Here is a 13,170-nt window from a genome sequence, read left to right on the forward strand (position 1 = left end):
TTAGCTTTGATTAAATATCCCCCCAAAAAGAAAGATAGATAGATAGATAGATAGATAGATAGATAGATAGATAGATAGATAGATAGATAGATAGATAGATAGATAGATAGATAGATAGATAGATAGATAGATAGATAGATAGATAGATAGATAGATAGATAGATAGATAGATAGATAGATAGATAGATAGATAGATAGATAGATAGATAGATAGATAGATAGATAGCTAGCTAGCTATACACAGTACAGTGGTACTTCAACATACGATCGCATCGACATACGATCCTTTCGACGTAAAATTTGACTCGTCTTATAACTGTAAGCGGCCATGCTCTTATTTGAAGTTATTTGGTGGAAATTTGATGTTTAATCCATCTTTACAAATGTAAAGTTGCTCAAGTCTTCTTTCTAAAGAGGCATCAAATTTGAATTATGTACGGTGGAATGAAAAAGTATCTGAATTTTTTGGAATTTCTCACATTTCTGCATTAAATCACCATCAAATCTGATCTTTGTCAAAACTACACAGATGAAAAAACAGTGACTGCTTTAACTAAAATCACCCAAACATTTATAGGTTTTCATATTTTAACGAGGATAGTATGCAAACAATGACAGAAGGGGGAAAAATAAGTAAGTGACCCATCACACTTAATATTTTGTGGCCCACCCTTTTTCAGCAATAACTTCAACCAGACGCTTCCTATAGCTGCAGATCAGTCTGGGACATCAATCAGGACTAATCTTCTCTACAAAACTGCTGTAGTTCAGTCAGATTCCCTGGATGTCTGGCATGAAAAGCTGTCTTTAGGTCACGCCACAACATCTTAATGGAGTTCAAGTCTGGGCTTTGACTTGGCCACTCCAGAACGTGTATTTTGTTCTTCTGAAACCATTCTGAAGTTGATTCACTTCTGTGTTTTGGATCATTGTCTTGTTGCAGCATCCATCCTCTTTTTAACTTGAACTGTTTGACAGGCGGCGGCACGGTGGCTGAGTGGTTAGCACGTCTGCCTCACAGTTCTAAGATCAAGGGTTCAATCCCGGGCTTCGGTCCACTCCTGTGTGGAGTTTGCATGTTCTCCCCATGCCTGCGTGGGTTTCCTCCGGGAACTCCGGTTTCCCCCCACATCCCAAAAACATGCATGGTAGGCTGATTGAACACTCTAAATTGTCCGTAGGTATGAGTGTGTGCGTGAATGGTTGTATGTCTCCTTGTGCCCTGCAATTGGCTGGCAACCAGTTCAGGGTATCCCCTGGCTACTGCCCCGAGTTAGCTGGGATAGGCTCCGGCACCTCCGCGACCCTCGTGAGGAAAAAGCGGCATGGAAAATGAATGAATGTTTGACAGGCGGCCTCAGGTTTTTCTGCAAAACATCCTGATAAACTTTTCAAGTCATTCTTCCATTAATGATTGCAAGCTGTCCAGGCCCTGAGGCAGCATGACAGCCCCAAATCATGATGCTCCCTCCACCATGCTTCACGGTGGGGATGAGGTGTTGATGTTGGGGAGCCGTTCCATTTTTCCTCCACACATGTTGTTATGTGTTACTCCCAAACAATTCAAATTTGGTTTCATCAGTCCACAAAATAATTCACCTAAATTTCTGAGGAGTGTCCAAGTGCCTTTTGCAAAAATTAAACGAGCAACAATGTTTTTTGTTGTTTTTTTAGAGAGCAGTGGCTTTCTCTGTGGAGTCCTCCCTTGAACACCATTCTTGGCTATAGTTTTACAAATAATTGATGTGTGCACAGAGATACTTGACTGTGTCAGTGATTTCTGTAAGTCTTTAGTAGACACTCTAGGGTTCTTTTTTACCTCTTTGAGTATTCTGCGCTGAACCTTTGGCTTCATCCCGGTGGATGGCCACTCCTTAGGAGAGAAGCAACAGTGCCAAACTCTCCATTTGTTGACAATTTCTCTGACTGTCGATTGATGAACATCCAGACTTTTAGAGATGGTTTTGTATCCTTTCCCAGCTTTATAAAAATCAACAATCTTTGATTGCATCTTCAGACAGCTCTTTTGATCAAGCCATGATGTACATCAGACAATGCTTCTCATCAAGACAGTTCTTACCAAGTGTGTTTTATAATGGGCAGGGCAGCTTTAAACCGCTCATCAGTGATTGGGCACACACCTGACTTAAATTGTTTGTTAAAAAATGGTTTCAATTGCTCTTTAAGTCTCCTTAGGCAGAGGGTTCACTTACTTATTTTTCCTCCTTCTGTCAATGTTTGCATGCTATCCTCATTAAAATAAGAAAACCTATAAATGTTTGGTTTCAGTTCAAGCAGACATTGTTTTTACATATGTGTGTTTTTGACAAAGATCAGATCACATTTGATGGTGACTTTATGCATAAATGTGAGAAATTCCAAAAGGTTCAGATACTTTTTCATACCACTGTAAGGCAAGCACATCGGTCAACTCCTGTGCTAATAGGTACACATTTTAAAAAATGAAAACAATGAAAACAAAATGAGATTACTTGCGCGTTAACTTTGGACTGCATGCGATTTAATCTTTTAATCGCTGGACGGCACTAGTATTAATACAGGGTGTTCCAAAATGGTTGAACCCATTCTAAATGCACATATCTCCGAAACTACTTGATGGATCTTAATGAAACTACCGTAAATACACTTTATGTTGAAGGTAATAACTTGCATTGGTTAAATGTACAAAGAAAAGTACAAATATTTTCTGGTTCTGTGACAGATTTTCATAAATTTTCAATATGAGCACCGCCTGTGTATTCAAGCTCGTGCCAAACTCGCTGAAATCTCTTGAAATTTTTGGTGCCATGTCCTCATTTGTTTTGTAGGTGGTGCCTTCTTTGCAAAATTTGTGAAGACGGCACGCTGCACTGTCTTCGTTGACTGAGTCCGAGCATACTCTAACACGCAAAATGCCTTTTCTTTTAAAGTGAGCGGCATTTCTTACCCCGATAAGATAGAAATGCCAAACGTTACAAACAAAACTTGAAACGTTTCTAAACAAGCTGTGAAAATTTGAGGTCATTCCAACGAAAATTGTCAAAATTATTGCCGTATGAAATGGGGTCATACATTTTGGAACACCCTATATTTGATAAAATAATGGGACAGAAATCAAGCATTTATTTTATTTTTTTACATAAAAAAGTGAGTTAACTACAAGTTAACTATGCAAAAATGCGATTAAAATTTTTCCCGCTTGACAGCATTAATATATTTATTAGCATTAAAATTTATATTGTTTGCAAGTCAAGCTTCCGCTCTTAAGGGCATCAAACCTGTCTAAAGTTGACAAAGTTGGCATTCTTAAGAGATTCCCCCTGGCCTGACCTGAACCATTTTCATATCGCCTAAAACCTGCTTCATATGTCATTAAGCATACATATACGTGTTACAAACACGTGGTGTACTGAATTACCAGTCCGTACTAATGCAGCTGCACTCACAGGCAACAAAGACATAAATTAATTTGGGTGAGACTCAATATTTTTATCACTGCTCTGCTTCATATTAGCTGATCATGCTGGTTCACGTAAATGAATTAATCTTTGGAATTTTACTCACATCCCTCAAATAATGCCTCTTCAAATGCTGCTATACGTAAGACCAATTAAGTATGTAGTGTACCATTGATTTTCTATTGACGTATTGTACATGTGACAATATAAAAGTCTGACATTCAATTTTACAATACTTTCCCTTAGGTCCCTGAACGCACCTCAGTGACGTTTCTGTTTGGATAATCATGGCGGGACACATGGCTTTTTCCTCGATTTAGTCTATCAATGGTTGTGAAAACAACGCGAATAGCCCACAAAGTGTATGGTATTTAAAACGTTAAAGTATCACTCTTTTCAAGTTTAATCCAGGTAATTGACAAAGTACTGCTTTCGCTGGCGTTCTTGTTTTTTAGCGAATGAACGTTCCTCAAAGTAGGTCTCATAACTCAAAGTGAGCGTGATGTCTTCTATATTGGTAAAAGACAACCCACTTCTCTTACCCCTCAACGTTGAGAAAACGATCTACGATGGATTTATCACTGTACAGGTACGATGGCGCGATGCTCTAGTGACAACAGACTCCAAAGAATTTTACTGCGGTCAGGCCATTCTCCAAGTCATAGAGACGAAATCAAGCTAACCGCCCCACATTTGTTTCATTGTTTAAATTATGTGCATTAGGTTAATGCATCGCGGTGGCATCAAAGTGAAAGTCCCTTTATACAAAAAACTATATATTAAAAAAACAGGGAGCTATTCAAAAAAGGGTCTACTTGAGTGGGACACTGGAGCATCCCAAGAGTCTTAAACTTTTTGGGATTTCAAAATAAAAGTACTCTAAAATTGCTTATATGACGGTCATTTCGCCTGTTTAAATAATTTACAACAACAACAAAAAATACTAAAATATACTCCTGGGCTATACTAGACTCCGAGACTCGAACAGAAGTACTCTCATGAAATTGTGATGTGTCATTTAAAAGTACTTTGAAAATTGATTATATTCCCTGTCATTTTGCCTGATTTAAAAATTAACTTAGAAAAAATTCTGTGAGATATCCAAGGACTGTTTTAATGGACTACCCCAAGACTCTAACTAAAGTAAGTAAAGACGCCACTATATATATATATATATATATATATGTATATATATATATATGTGTATATATATATATATATATATATATATATATATATATATATATATTAGGGCTGTCAAAATTATCGCGTTAACGGTCGGTAATTAATTTAAATCAATCACGTTAAAATATTTGACGCAATTAACGCACATGCCCCGCTCAGACAGATTTCAATGACAGTACAGTGAAATGCCCACATGTTAATTGTGTTTTATGGAGTTTTGCCGCCCTCTGCTGGCGCTTGGGTGCAACTGATTTTATAGGCTTCAGCACCCATGAGCATTGTGTAAGTAATTATTGGCATCAACAATGGCGGGCTACTAGTTTATTTTTTGATTGAAATTTTTACAAATTTTATTAAAACGAAAACATTAAAAGGGGTTTTAATATAAAAATTCTATAACTTGTACTAACATTTATCTTTTAAGAACTACAAGTCTTTCTATCCATGGATTGGTTTAACAGAATATTAATAATGTTAATGCCATCATATATATATATATATATATATATATATATATATATATATATATATATATATATGGCGGAAAACACAGACAAGGCTGAAAAAGCAGTTTCTGCTCTTGCACCACTCTTTAAAATAAACTCCTGCATTTTAAGCCAAAAGAACTGTTGTGTTTGATACAACAATAAGCATATGATGCCATAGCAGTTTCATGGCGCATTAATCCCCCGAACTATTTTTAATTTGTCCGTTTTACCCTGGAGACCCCCGTTTACAGACACAGTGCAACCGTTTTTGTTTCAATCCAGCCATAAAAAGAAGGTAAGTAATTATATTTATGACCTGAAATGTCTATTATTTTAAGCTTAGAATCATTAATTGATGTCTAATATTTAGTTTAAAAAAACAAACTTTAAAAAAACAAACTTAAAAAGTTATTCACTCGCATACTTTAAACTTTTAAACAAATTACGTCACAATGAAAAAAAAATAGTGTCTGCAAATAGGTCACGGATATCTACCTCATAACTATCGCTTCCTTGCATTTTTGTTTGTTCCTGCCACATTTTCCCTGATATTTTAGATGATAAATAATCGATCCAAACAAAAAAAAAAATTGAAAAGTTTAAAAGGGTAAATATTAGAAAAAGAAAATCTCGACCACTACTTGATGTCTGCGATTTCTGCATTGCGACCCTTGTTATATTACCGTGTTTCACCCATAAGATCCCCAAAAAGTCCGGCATTGGCCATTCACAGCTGTGTATGGTGATACATGCTACACTGAGTTTTTGGATCGAAATAAGTTAAGTACGCGATAATACCTCGTTAAAATCTGGTGTCTTTGATTATGCGCTCACCTTGAGTTAGGGTTTAGGAGTTTAAATTATTCTTCCACCAGAAAATAGAGATTTTAAGCTTTCCAATGGCGTTTTACACATGCATATAGGACAATTTAGAAATTCTGCCAAATTGAGGGGTCTCAGAGCAGAACTTCAAGCCACCTGAGTGTTTTCCGCCATTTATATATATATATATATATATATATATATATGTATGCTCCCATTACACTTGGCTAAGGCTTTCCAGTGTCTTGTGGTGCATCTGAAACGCAGCCCCTTTGTTTTACCTACATTTCGATTTGTATTCGGCTACCACTATGTTTCACTTGGATTCTGGTCTTATTTGTAATTTGAAAAGTGTTAGCATCAATTGATACCAGAGTATTAGGACTGCAATGGTTGTAGGGTGACCCCCAGATTGATAGCAAAAAATATATTTCCATCAATAAACAATTAACTAGGCGGCACAGCGGCCAAATAGTTAGCACGTCGGCCTCACAGGGTTCAATCAAGGGTTCAATCCCGGGCTCCAGCCTTCCCGTGTGGAGTTTGCATGTTCTCACCATGCTTGCGTGGGTTTGCTTCGGGTTCCACATCCCAAGAATATGCACGGTGCCTGGTGCCTGATTGAACACTCTAAATTGTCCCTAGGTATGGGTTTGTGCGTGAATGGTTTTCTCCTTGTGCCCTATGATTGGTTGGCAAATGATTCAGGGTGTACCCTGCCTACTGCCCTGAGGTAACTGAAATAGGCTCCAGCACCCCACGACCCTTTTTAGGATAAGCGGCTCAGAAAATGAATTAATGAATGAACAATTAACTGAACTAGTTCAGTTTTCATAAGTTATTTTATATGTTAGATAGCTCATTACTTGAAACGGCAAATGCCACTTTGTTTATGTAAACATATTCTCAAAACTAAACCATTTAACTCCCCTTTTTTTAACAGGAGAAAGACCTGAGGCTGAGAATACATTTACCTCCAGATCGGCAACTCAAAAAAGCCAAGTAAAAATTGTCACTATGTATTGTTGCTATAATTTAACATTTTGGTTTTCCAAAATATCTCAATTTTACACAAGGAATTAAACTATTTGATGTAATAAGCTTAACCCCTAGCCCTAAACAATCACTTGTTATTGTTGTTCCTATTCTTTGTAGGTAAAAACATACAGTGTATCACAAAAGTGAACACCCCCTCCCATCGCAAATCTGCAGATAGTTAAGTATATCTTTTCATGGGACAACACTGACAAAATAACACTTTGACACAATGAAAAGCAGTCTGTGTGCAGCTTATATAATAGAGTTAATTTATTTTCCCTTCAAAATGACTCAAAATATAGCCATTAATATCTAAACCCCTGGCAACAAAAGTGAGTACAGCCCTATGAAAAAACATACATCCCTAAATGTCCAAATTGAGTACTGCTTGTCATTTTCCCTACACAACAAAGCCTGCCCGTCTCATCAGACCATAGGATACGGTTCTAGTAATCCATGTGCTTTTTTGGCATATCTTCAGCATTTGTTTGCGGGCTTTCTTGTGTACCGTCTTCAGAAGAGGCTTCCTCCTGGGGTGACAGCCATGCACACCAATTTGATGTAGAGTGCGGCGTATGGTCTGAGCACTAACAGGCTGAACCCCCACCGCTTCAATCTCTGCAGCAATGCTGACAGCACTCATGTAACGAGTCACATGACATTTTGGAGGGAAAATGACAAGCAGTACTCAATTTGGACATTTGGGGATGTACGTTTTTTCAAAGGGGTGTATTCCCTTTTGTTGCCAGTGGTTTAGTTATTAATGGCTATATTTTGAGTTATTTTGAGGGGAGAATAAATGAACTCTATTATATAAGCTGCACATAGACTACTTTTCATTGTGTCAAAATGTCATTTTGTCAGTATTGTCCCATGAAAAGATACACTTATATATCTGCAGAAATGTGAGGGGTGTACTCACTTTTGTGATATACTGAATATTCTTGTGCTTACAGGTTGCATTGCTGTTGGAAGTTAAAACAACTGTTGCAAGGATATGAACACATTCTAAAGCAGGTGCAGTAATACATTACAGTAATCTTTTCTAGTCTTTATTGAGTCAAGCCATACTATCGAACAAAAATGTCATGAAAACTACACAGTCATTAAAAGTCGATATGAAATTTCCTTGGTTGGCTTGTCACTACGTCACGTGCACTGATAGAAGAACAAAGATACAGATATTTGCAGTAAATAACTAATAATGTATACTTAATTAATTTCCTAGACACCTCATAATCTCACATGACACATTCATCTTTCACGGCAAAGATGTTACGCAGCACACTACGGAATGCACATACCATACTGACAAAAATCTTTTGATTGATTGTTTTTGTCCAAGTCATTTCAAATCTTTTGTGACGACTGTGTCATACCTGGCATTGTTCCCGTGCACCCATCAGGCACACTTCACTCAGAAGCGGAGAAAAAATATTTTTCACTGTTTAATTAACACTGCCTGGAAAATGTCCCTATTTGTTATGTGGTCCCTCAGGGTTATTTGCATGAGATTGATATTTCACCTCAGGCTGCAAAGTTCATTATTTTCGCAGCCTTTAAGCTATCATTAATTATTAAAGGAGGTGGCAGCCCCCATTAATCACAAACACGTGTTTGATTTGAATAGCTGGCTTGAGGAAAAAAAAAATAGTGTCACTTTATTATCTTGCCATTCGACGATGTCTGTCCCCTCTCTTGCAGAGGCTGCATCAGTCGACTGACCTCGTCAGTTTCATTCTGGAACTGAAGACAGTCTTGGTAAGCAGGGCAATGATAGACTATGTATTTCTTATTGATGCTTTGTGAATATTGTTGGTTCAAGAAAAACAAATATCAGAATCTCACGCTATTAACTCATTTGCTCCCAAAAACGTATAAATATGTTCTATTTTTAATTGTTTCAGTGTCCCAAAGACGTATTTATACGTCTTTTACGTTTTTTTTCACAAGAGACATCTCTAGGTTCTGATGCAACTTACCTCCAAAGCACAATGCTGAAAATCCATTTCAAAGCAATAAAACTGGCCACTGGATTGCAGTAGCGCATTTTATAAGACCCGCAACCCGATTCAACGGAACGAACGGCCAGGGTGCCGGCGGAAGACGACCGAATAGATGACCAAGACGCCAGGCGCGAGAAGTCTGAGCAGGACAACCGGGACCACCAGTGCAGCCGACATTGCCGTTGAGTCCGTGCTGCTCGCCGAGCAGACCCCGCGCCGCCGTGCTCGGCCACTCACGTCCCCTGCTACCCTCCAGTGTCCCGGGACTCAGCCGGAAATGCGCACGACCAAACCAGTTCCCCCCAGAAACACAACATGCCCCACACAAGTTCACCAGGCGAACTCAGCCACGAGGCAGTGGTCACCACAAAAGAAAGACTAAAAAAAAATCCATCTTGATGAGACAGGCGGCGATTGATGTGTATTTGTTACACTTATAGATATTAGAATGATCAGGCCGTTGTGGGTTAACACAATGTAGCACACGTCTTTAATCTCACAACTTTGCGCTGCGCCGCACACATCAAACATAAACATATATTCCCTGCAGACTCAGACATGACATGTCGAACAAGGATGTGTTTCCCAGGGCAAACCAATCGATCTAGGATGACATAGATCATCCTATCAATATATTACAGCGATGAGGGAAACGTTTACCCCGGCTCTCGCGGCCACAACAGTGTCATCTCTCAGTTCATTAGTTTAGTTATGTGTAAATAAATTGTTACTTTGCTAACAAAAGCTCTATTTGTCTTGTTGTTTGTTATTTTGTAAAAGAAAAACATTATTCAGATGTTTGGGATGTAATAAAAGCCGAAAATAGCTGTGTTAAAGTCAAAGTTATGTTTGAAATGTATGCTTTTACAAAATGCTGAATTTCTCAGTTTTTTTCATCAGAAATGGGAAAATTGGCCAAACTAAGCTATTTTCAAATGCTGATTTCTTTTTTTTTTTTTTTTTTTTAAACCTGTCCTGTTTAGCTGTTTGACACAGAGAATGGAAGTCTAAGTGCCCGGATTCTGAACAGTTTTAATGTTTCACATTGAGAGTCTGACATACTCCCATTGTGATCATTCAAAATACCTTTTTATTATGACAAAGCAGCGAACAGGAAGGGATTATGGGGGGACAGAAGAAAAGAAATACAAGAGAAGAAAGAAAAGAAACACATACACAAACAACAACAAGAAATACATTGAACATCTAAACTAGATACTAATATGCTGGTGCTATCGTCAGCGAGATGTATTTCCGGTTTACACCATGTGGGGGCCTATTGGCCAGTGAAAGAGGAGAATGGGGGTGGGGGTGTCTATAAGACTATAAGCTAAGTGATTGAAAGGGGTAGAGTGTACACAAATCAGTTCTGTGGTCTAGAACCCAGTAATCGTGTGAATCTCTTATGAGTGTGAGCCCGTTGGCGACCAACCCTGAGCCGCCGCATCGCCAATCCCGGCACCGGAACCCCCAACCCGAGCATGCCCTACCACATCCAGCAGCATGCAAGCCCCACCGGGCGCCCGACAGCCACGCAGACGGGCGGAGAAACCGTGTGAGCGCCAACCCAGGGCCACGGCCCCCACCCAGCCAGCCCGGGGAGGGAGGGCGGGCGGGGGGGTGGGGGAACCATGCGCAGCCCATCCCTCCTCCCGCCGCCCAGCAAAGGAGCCATCGTCCCCCCCCCGGGACCCAGGGTGGTCCCCCGGGCCACCCGCGCGCCCATCAACCGGCCTTCAGGGATGGCAGGAGGGGACGCATCACCAACCCCACGCCTACACCCACCCCCGCCCGCCCACCCGGGCCACGAGCCACAGCCACAGCCCCCCAACCGGCACGGCACGCCACGGGACCCCCAGCGGTCCACCAAGCCCCAGGCAAGGCAGGGTCCCCCGCCGGTGCAGGCGACACCCCGCTGATACACCGGCGCCCAGCCAGCACCCGCGACGGAGCGCAGGGCGGATGCCCAGCCAGAGAAGAGAGGGGAAGGCGGAGGCAGGAGAACGCCCAGGAACTGCCACGGGGCGATGCAAGATCGGAGACCCGACCCCCCAACCCGCTCCCGCGGCCGGCAGCCGAGGCAGAGGGGAGGCCACACCCCGGGAGCCACGCCATATAGAAAAAGTGTGGGACCCACCTACCACCCTATTACTGTGGCTGCCAGGTTCCCGACTGGCAGCCATCACCCATCACCCAGCACCGTGATGGGGGTGTGAGGGGAGGGTAGTGCAATGTATGCATTAAAATAGGAGAGCTTGGCTTGGGGCAGTGGGACCGCAGCATGGAGTTTCTGCCCAGCCGCCCGTCCCACCGCCCTTTGCCGGAGCTCTCCTGTGAAGTATGATGTGTGTGGTGCATTTAAAAAAGGTGCAGGGATGGCGGGTCCTGTGGTGAGGAGGCAGCCGTGAGGCCCCCCCCCCCCCCCCCCAACAGGTCCCAACCATCCCACAACCTTGGTGTGTGGTGCATTAAAAACGGGGGAGTCGGGCTGGGACTGTAAAGCCCCGTCCCAACTCTCCCCGGAGAAATGTATGAGCATGTAAGTGCCAGGGTGAAAAATATTTACAGTGCCGAAGTGAGAAGTGCATGAGTTAAGAGGCAGGCTCCCGCGGGCGTGGCCCCGTCCACCAGAACCACCGGCCCCAGGGCGGAAGAAGCGTCAGGGCCCCGATCAATCCCCGCCCCAGACCACCCACGCCGCCTCCGTGACCCCCCTCCCACCCACCGAGCACCCACCCCGCACCCCGAGCAGGCGCCACACCAAGCGCCGGCGACCAGGGGGCGTCCACCCCACCGGCAAGGGACAGCAAGCCTCACCCTAGGCTCAAATGCTGATTTCTAAAGAATGGAAAAATATATGAACTATTTTCTCCTGCTGAAAAAAAAAAAGAGTCTAATCTTTCTTTTGGTGGGTTCCATGTTTATATAGCAATAGAACAGAATTTTCTGTGGGTCTTGCAAAATCAGTCAAAATCCAGTAATATGGCCGGGAGCGAAGGGGGTTGCACCGGTGAAAATGGCTGGGCGTGAATGAGTTAATAACATCAATTTTGTAGGCATATGTAAAAATACTGTATGTGTGTTGATGCAGTATATTTATAATTATGCAGTGCAAAGTGTTGTGTGCATTGTAATTCGGGGTCATTGTTGTCTCTGCAGGAAGTCTCCATAAAAAATCATCCTGTGTCTGACTCCATTCCACCTCCACAGTACTACTCCCAACTCATTTTGGAAATGGAAACCCTCGGGTGGGACAAGTAAGTGAGGCTCTTGGAGATCAAGCACATCACAAATACAGGCAACAATATCTATCTTCCCAAAAATTGTAAAATCTTTCGCTTCATATTAACAGCCTTGTCACTTAGGGCTGTCCTAAACAATTATTTTTCTCCTGATTAGTCTGCAGACTTTTTTAACGATTATTCGACTAGTGTAATAATTTTTTTGCTAACGAAAGATTGAAAGGTAAACAGATTCGGAATGTTGTGACTTAAATTTTCTAACAGGATTCAAAACAATTCTTACTTTCTCTTTTTGTTATATGTCTATATTGTTCTCAGCATTATAGTGAGAACCAGCATCATATATAAATGAATGTCACGTATCACGGGAGTGAAGTACATGAAAAAAACTCAATGATGCACGTTGATACAATGCTACGACGGGTTATTAGTAGAGATGTCCTGATCGATCGGGTCCGATCACGTCATTTTCAAAGTATCTGAATTGGCAAAAAAATATCGGCCATGCCTTTTTTTAATATATATATATTTTTTAATTAAATCGTTTTCTAATTGTATTTAACGTTACAGACATAATATGTTACACTCATCCAGAGTCTTTAGTTTAGGCTTAAGGTAGGGTTATCAAATTTATCCCGATAACGGCGGTAATTAATTTTTTAAAAAAATGTATCATGTTAAAATATTTAACGCAATTAATGCATGCGCTGCACGACCCACTCACGCATTGTTGCGCTCAATCTGTAATGGCGCCGTTTTACCTATATAGAGAGATAAAAGGCAGCGTAAAATGAGTAGAGTGAATTTTGGCAGCCTTTGGAGCCTTTTTTTAAATTGGCTAAAGTCTTACTATCCCTCTCCCTACGATTAGAAATATCATGGGAAGCAATGTGGGGGAGCAAGGTAGCAACTGATCTTTTTCTTAACACGA

At 41.1% G+C, this 13,170-nt stretch overlaps 1 protein-coding gene across 3 annotated transcripts in view; it reads left to right on the forward strand.

The window, feature by feature from the left end:
• The first annotated feature begins 3,722 nt into the window (after positions 1–3,722).
• The window catches only part of fancl (FA complementation group L), a 63,108-nt gene continuing 53,660 nt past the window's right edge, over positions 3,723–13,170 (forward strand). Inside the window, exons 1-6 of one of the 3 annotated variants that reach the window (XM_057848164.1) lie at positions 3,723–3,820; positions 3,914–4,047; positions 6,897–6,955; positions 7,948–8,008; positions 8,696–8,752; positions 12,157–12,254. In XM_057848164.1, the coding sequence (XP_057704147.1) occupies positions 3,961–4,047; positions 6,897–6,955; positions 7,948–8,008; positions 8,696–8,752; positions 12,157–12,254 (362 nt within the window). In that variant the 5' untranslated portion in view covers positions 3,723–3,820; positions 3,914–3,960. Of the gene's footprint in view, positions 3,826–3,913; positions 4,048–6,896; positions 6,956–7,947; positions 8,009–8,695; positions 8,753–12,156; positions 12,255–13,170 lie in introns of all 3 variants that reach the window. The other 2 variants (XM_057848165.1, XM_057848166.1) reach the window with 2 other exon arrangements.

This window comes from Corythoichthys intestinalis, chromosome 10, assembly GCF_030265065.1.
Source record: "Corythoichthys intestinalis isolate RoL2023-P3 chromosome 10, ASM3026506v1, whole genome shotgun sequence".
Lineage (NCBI taxonomy): Eukaryota > Metazoa > Chordata > Actinopteri > Syngnathiformes > Syngnathidae > Corythoichthys > Corythoichthys intestinalis.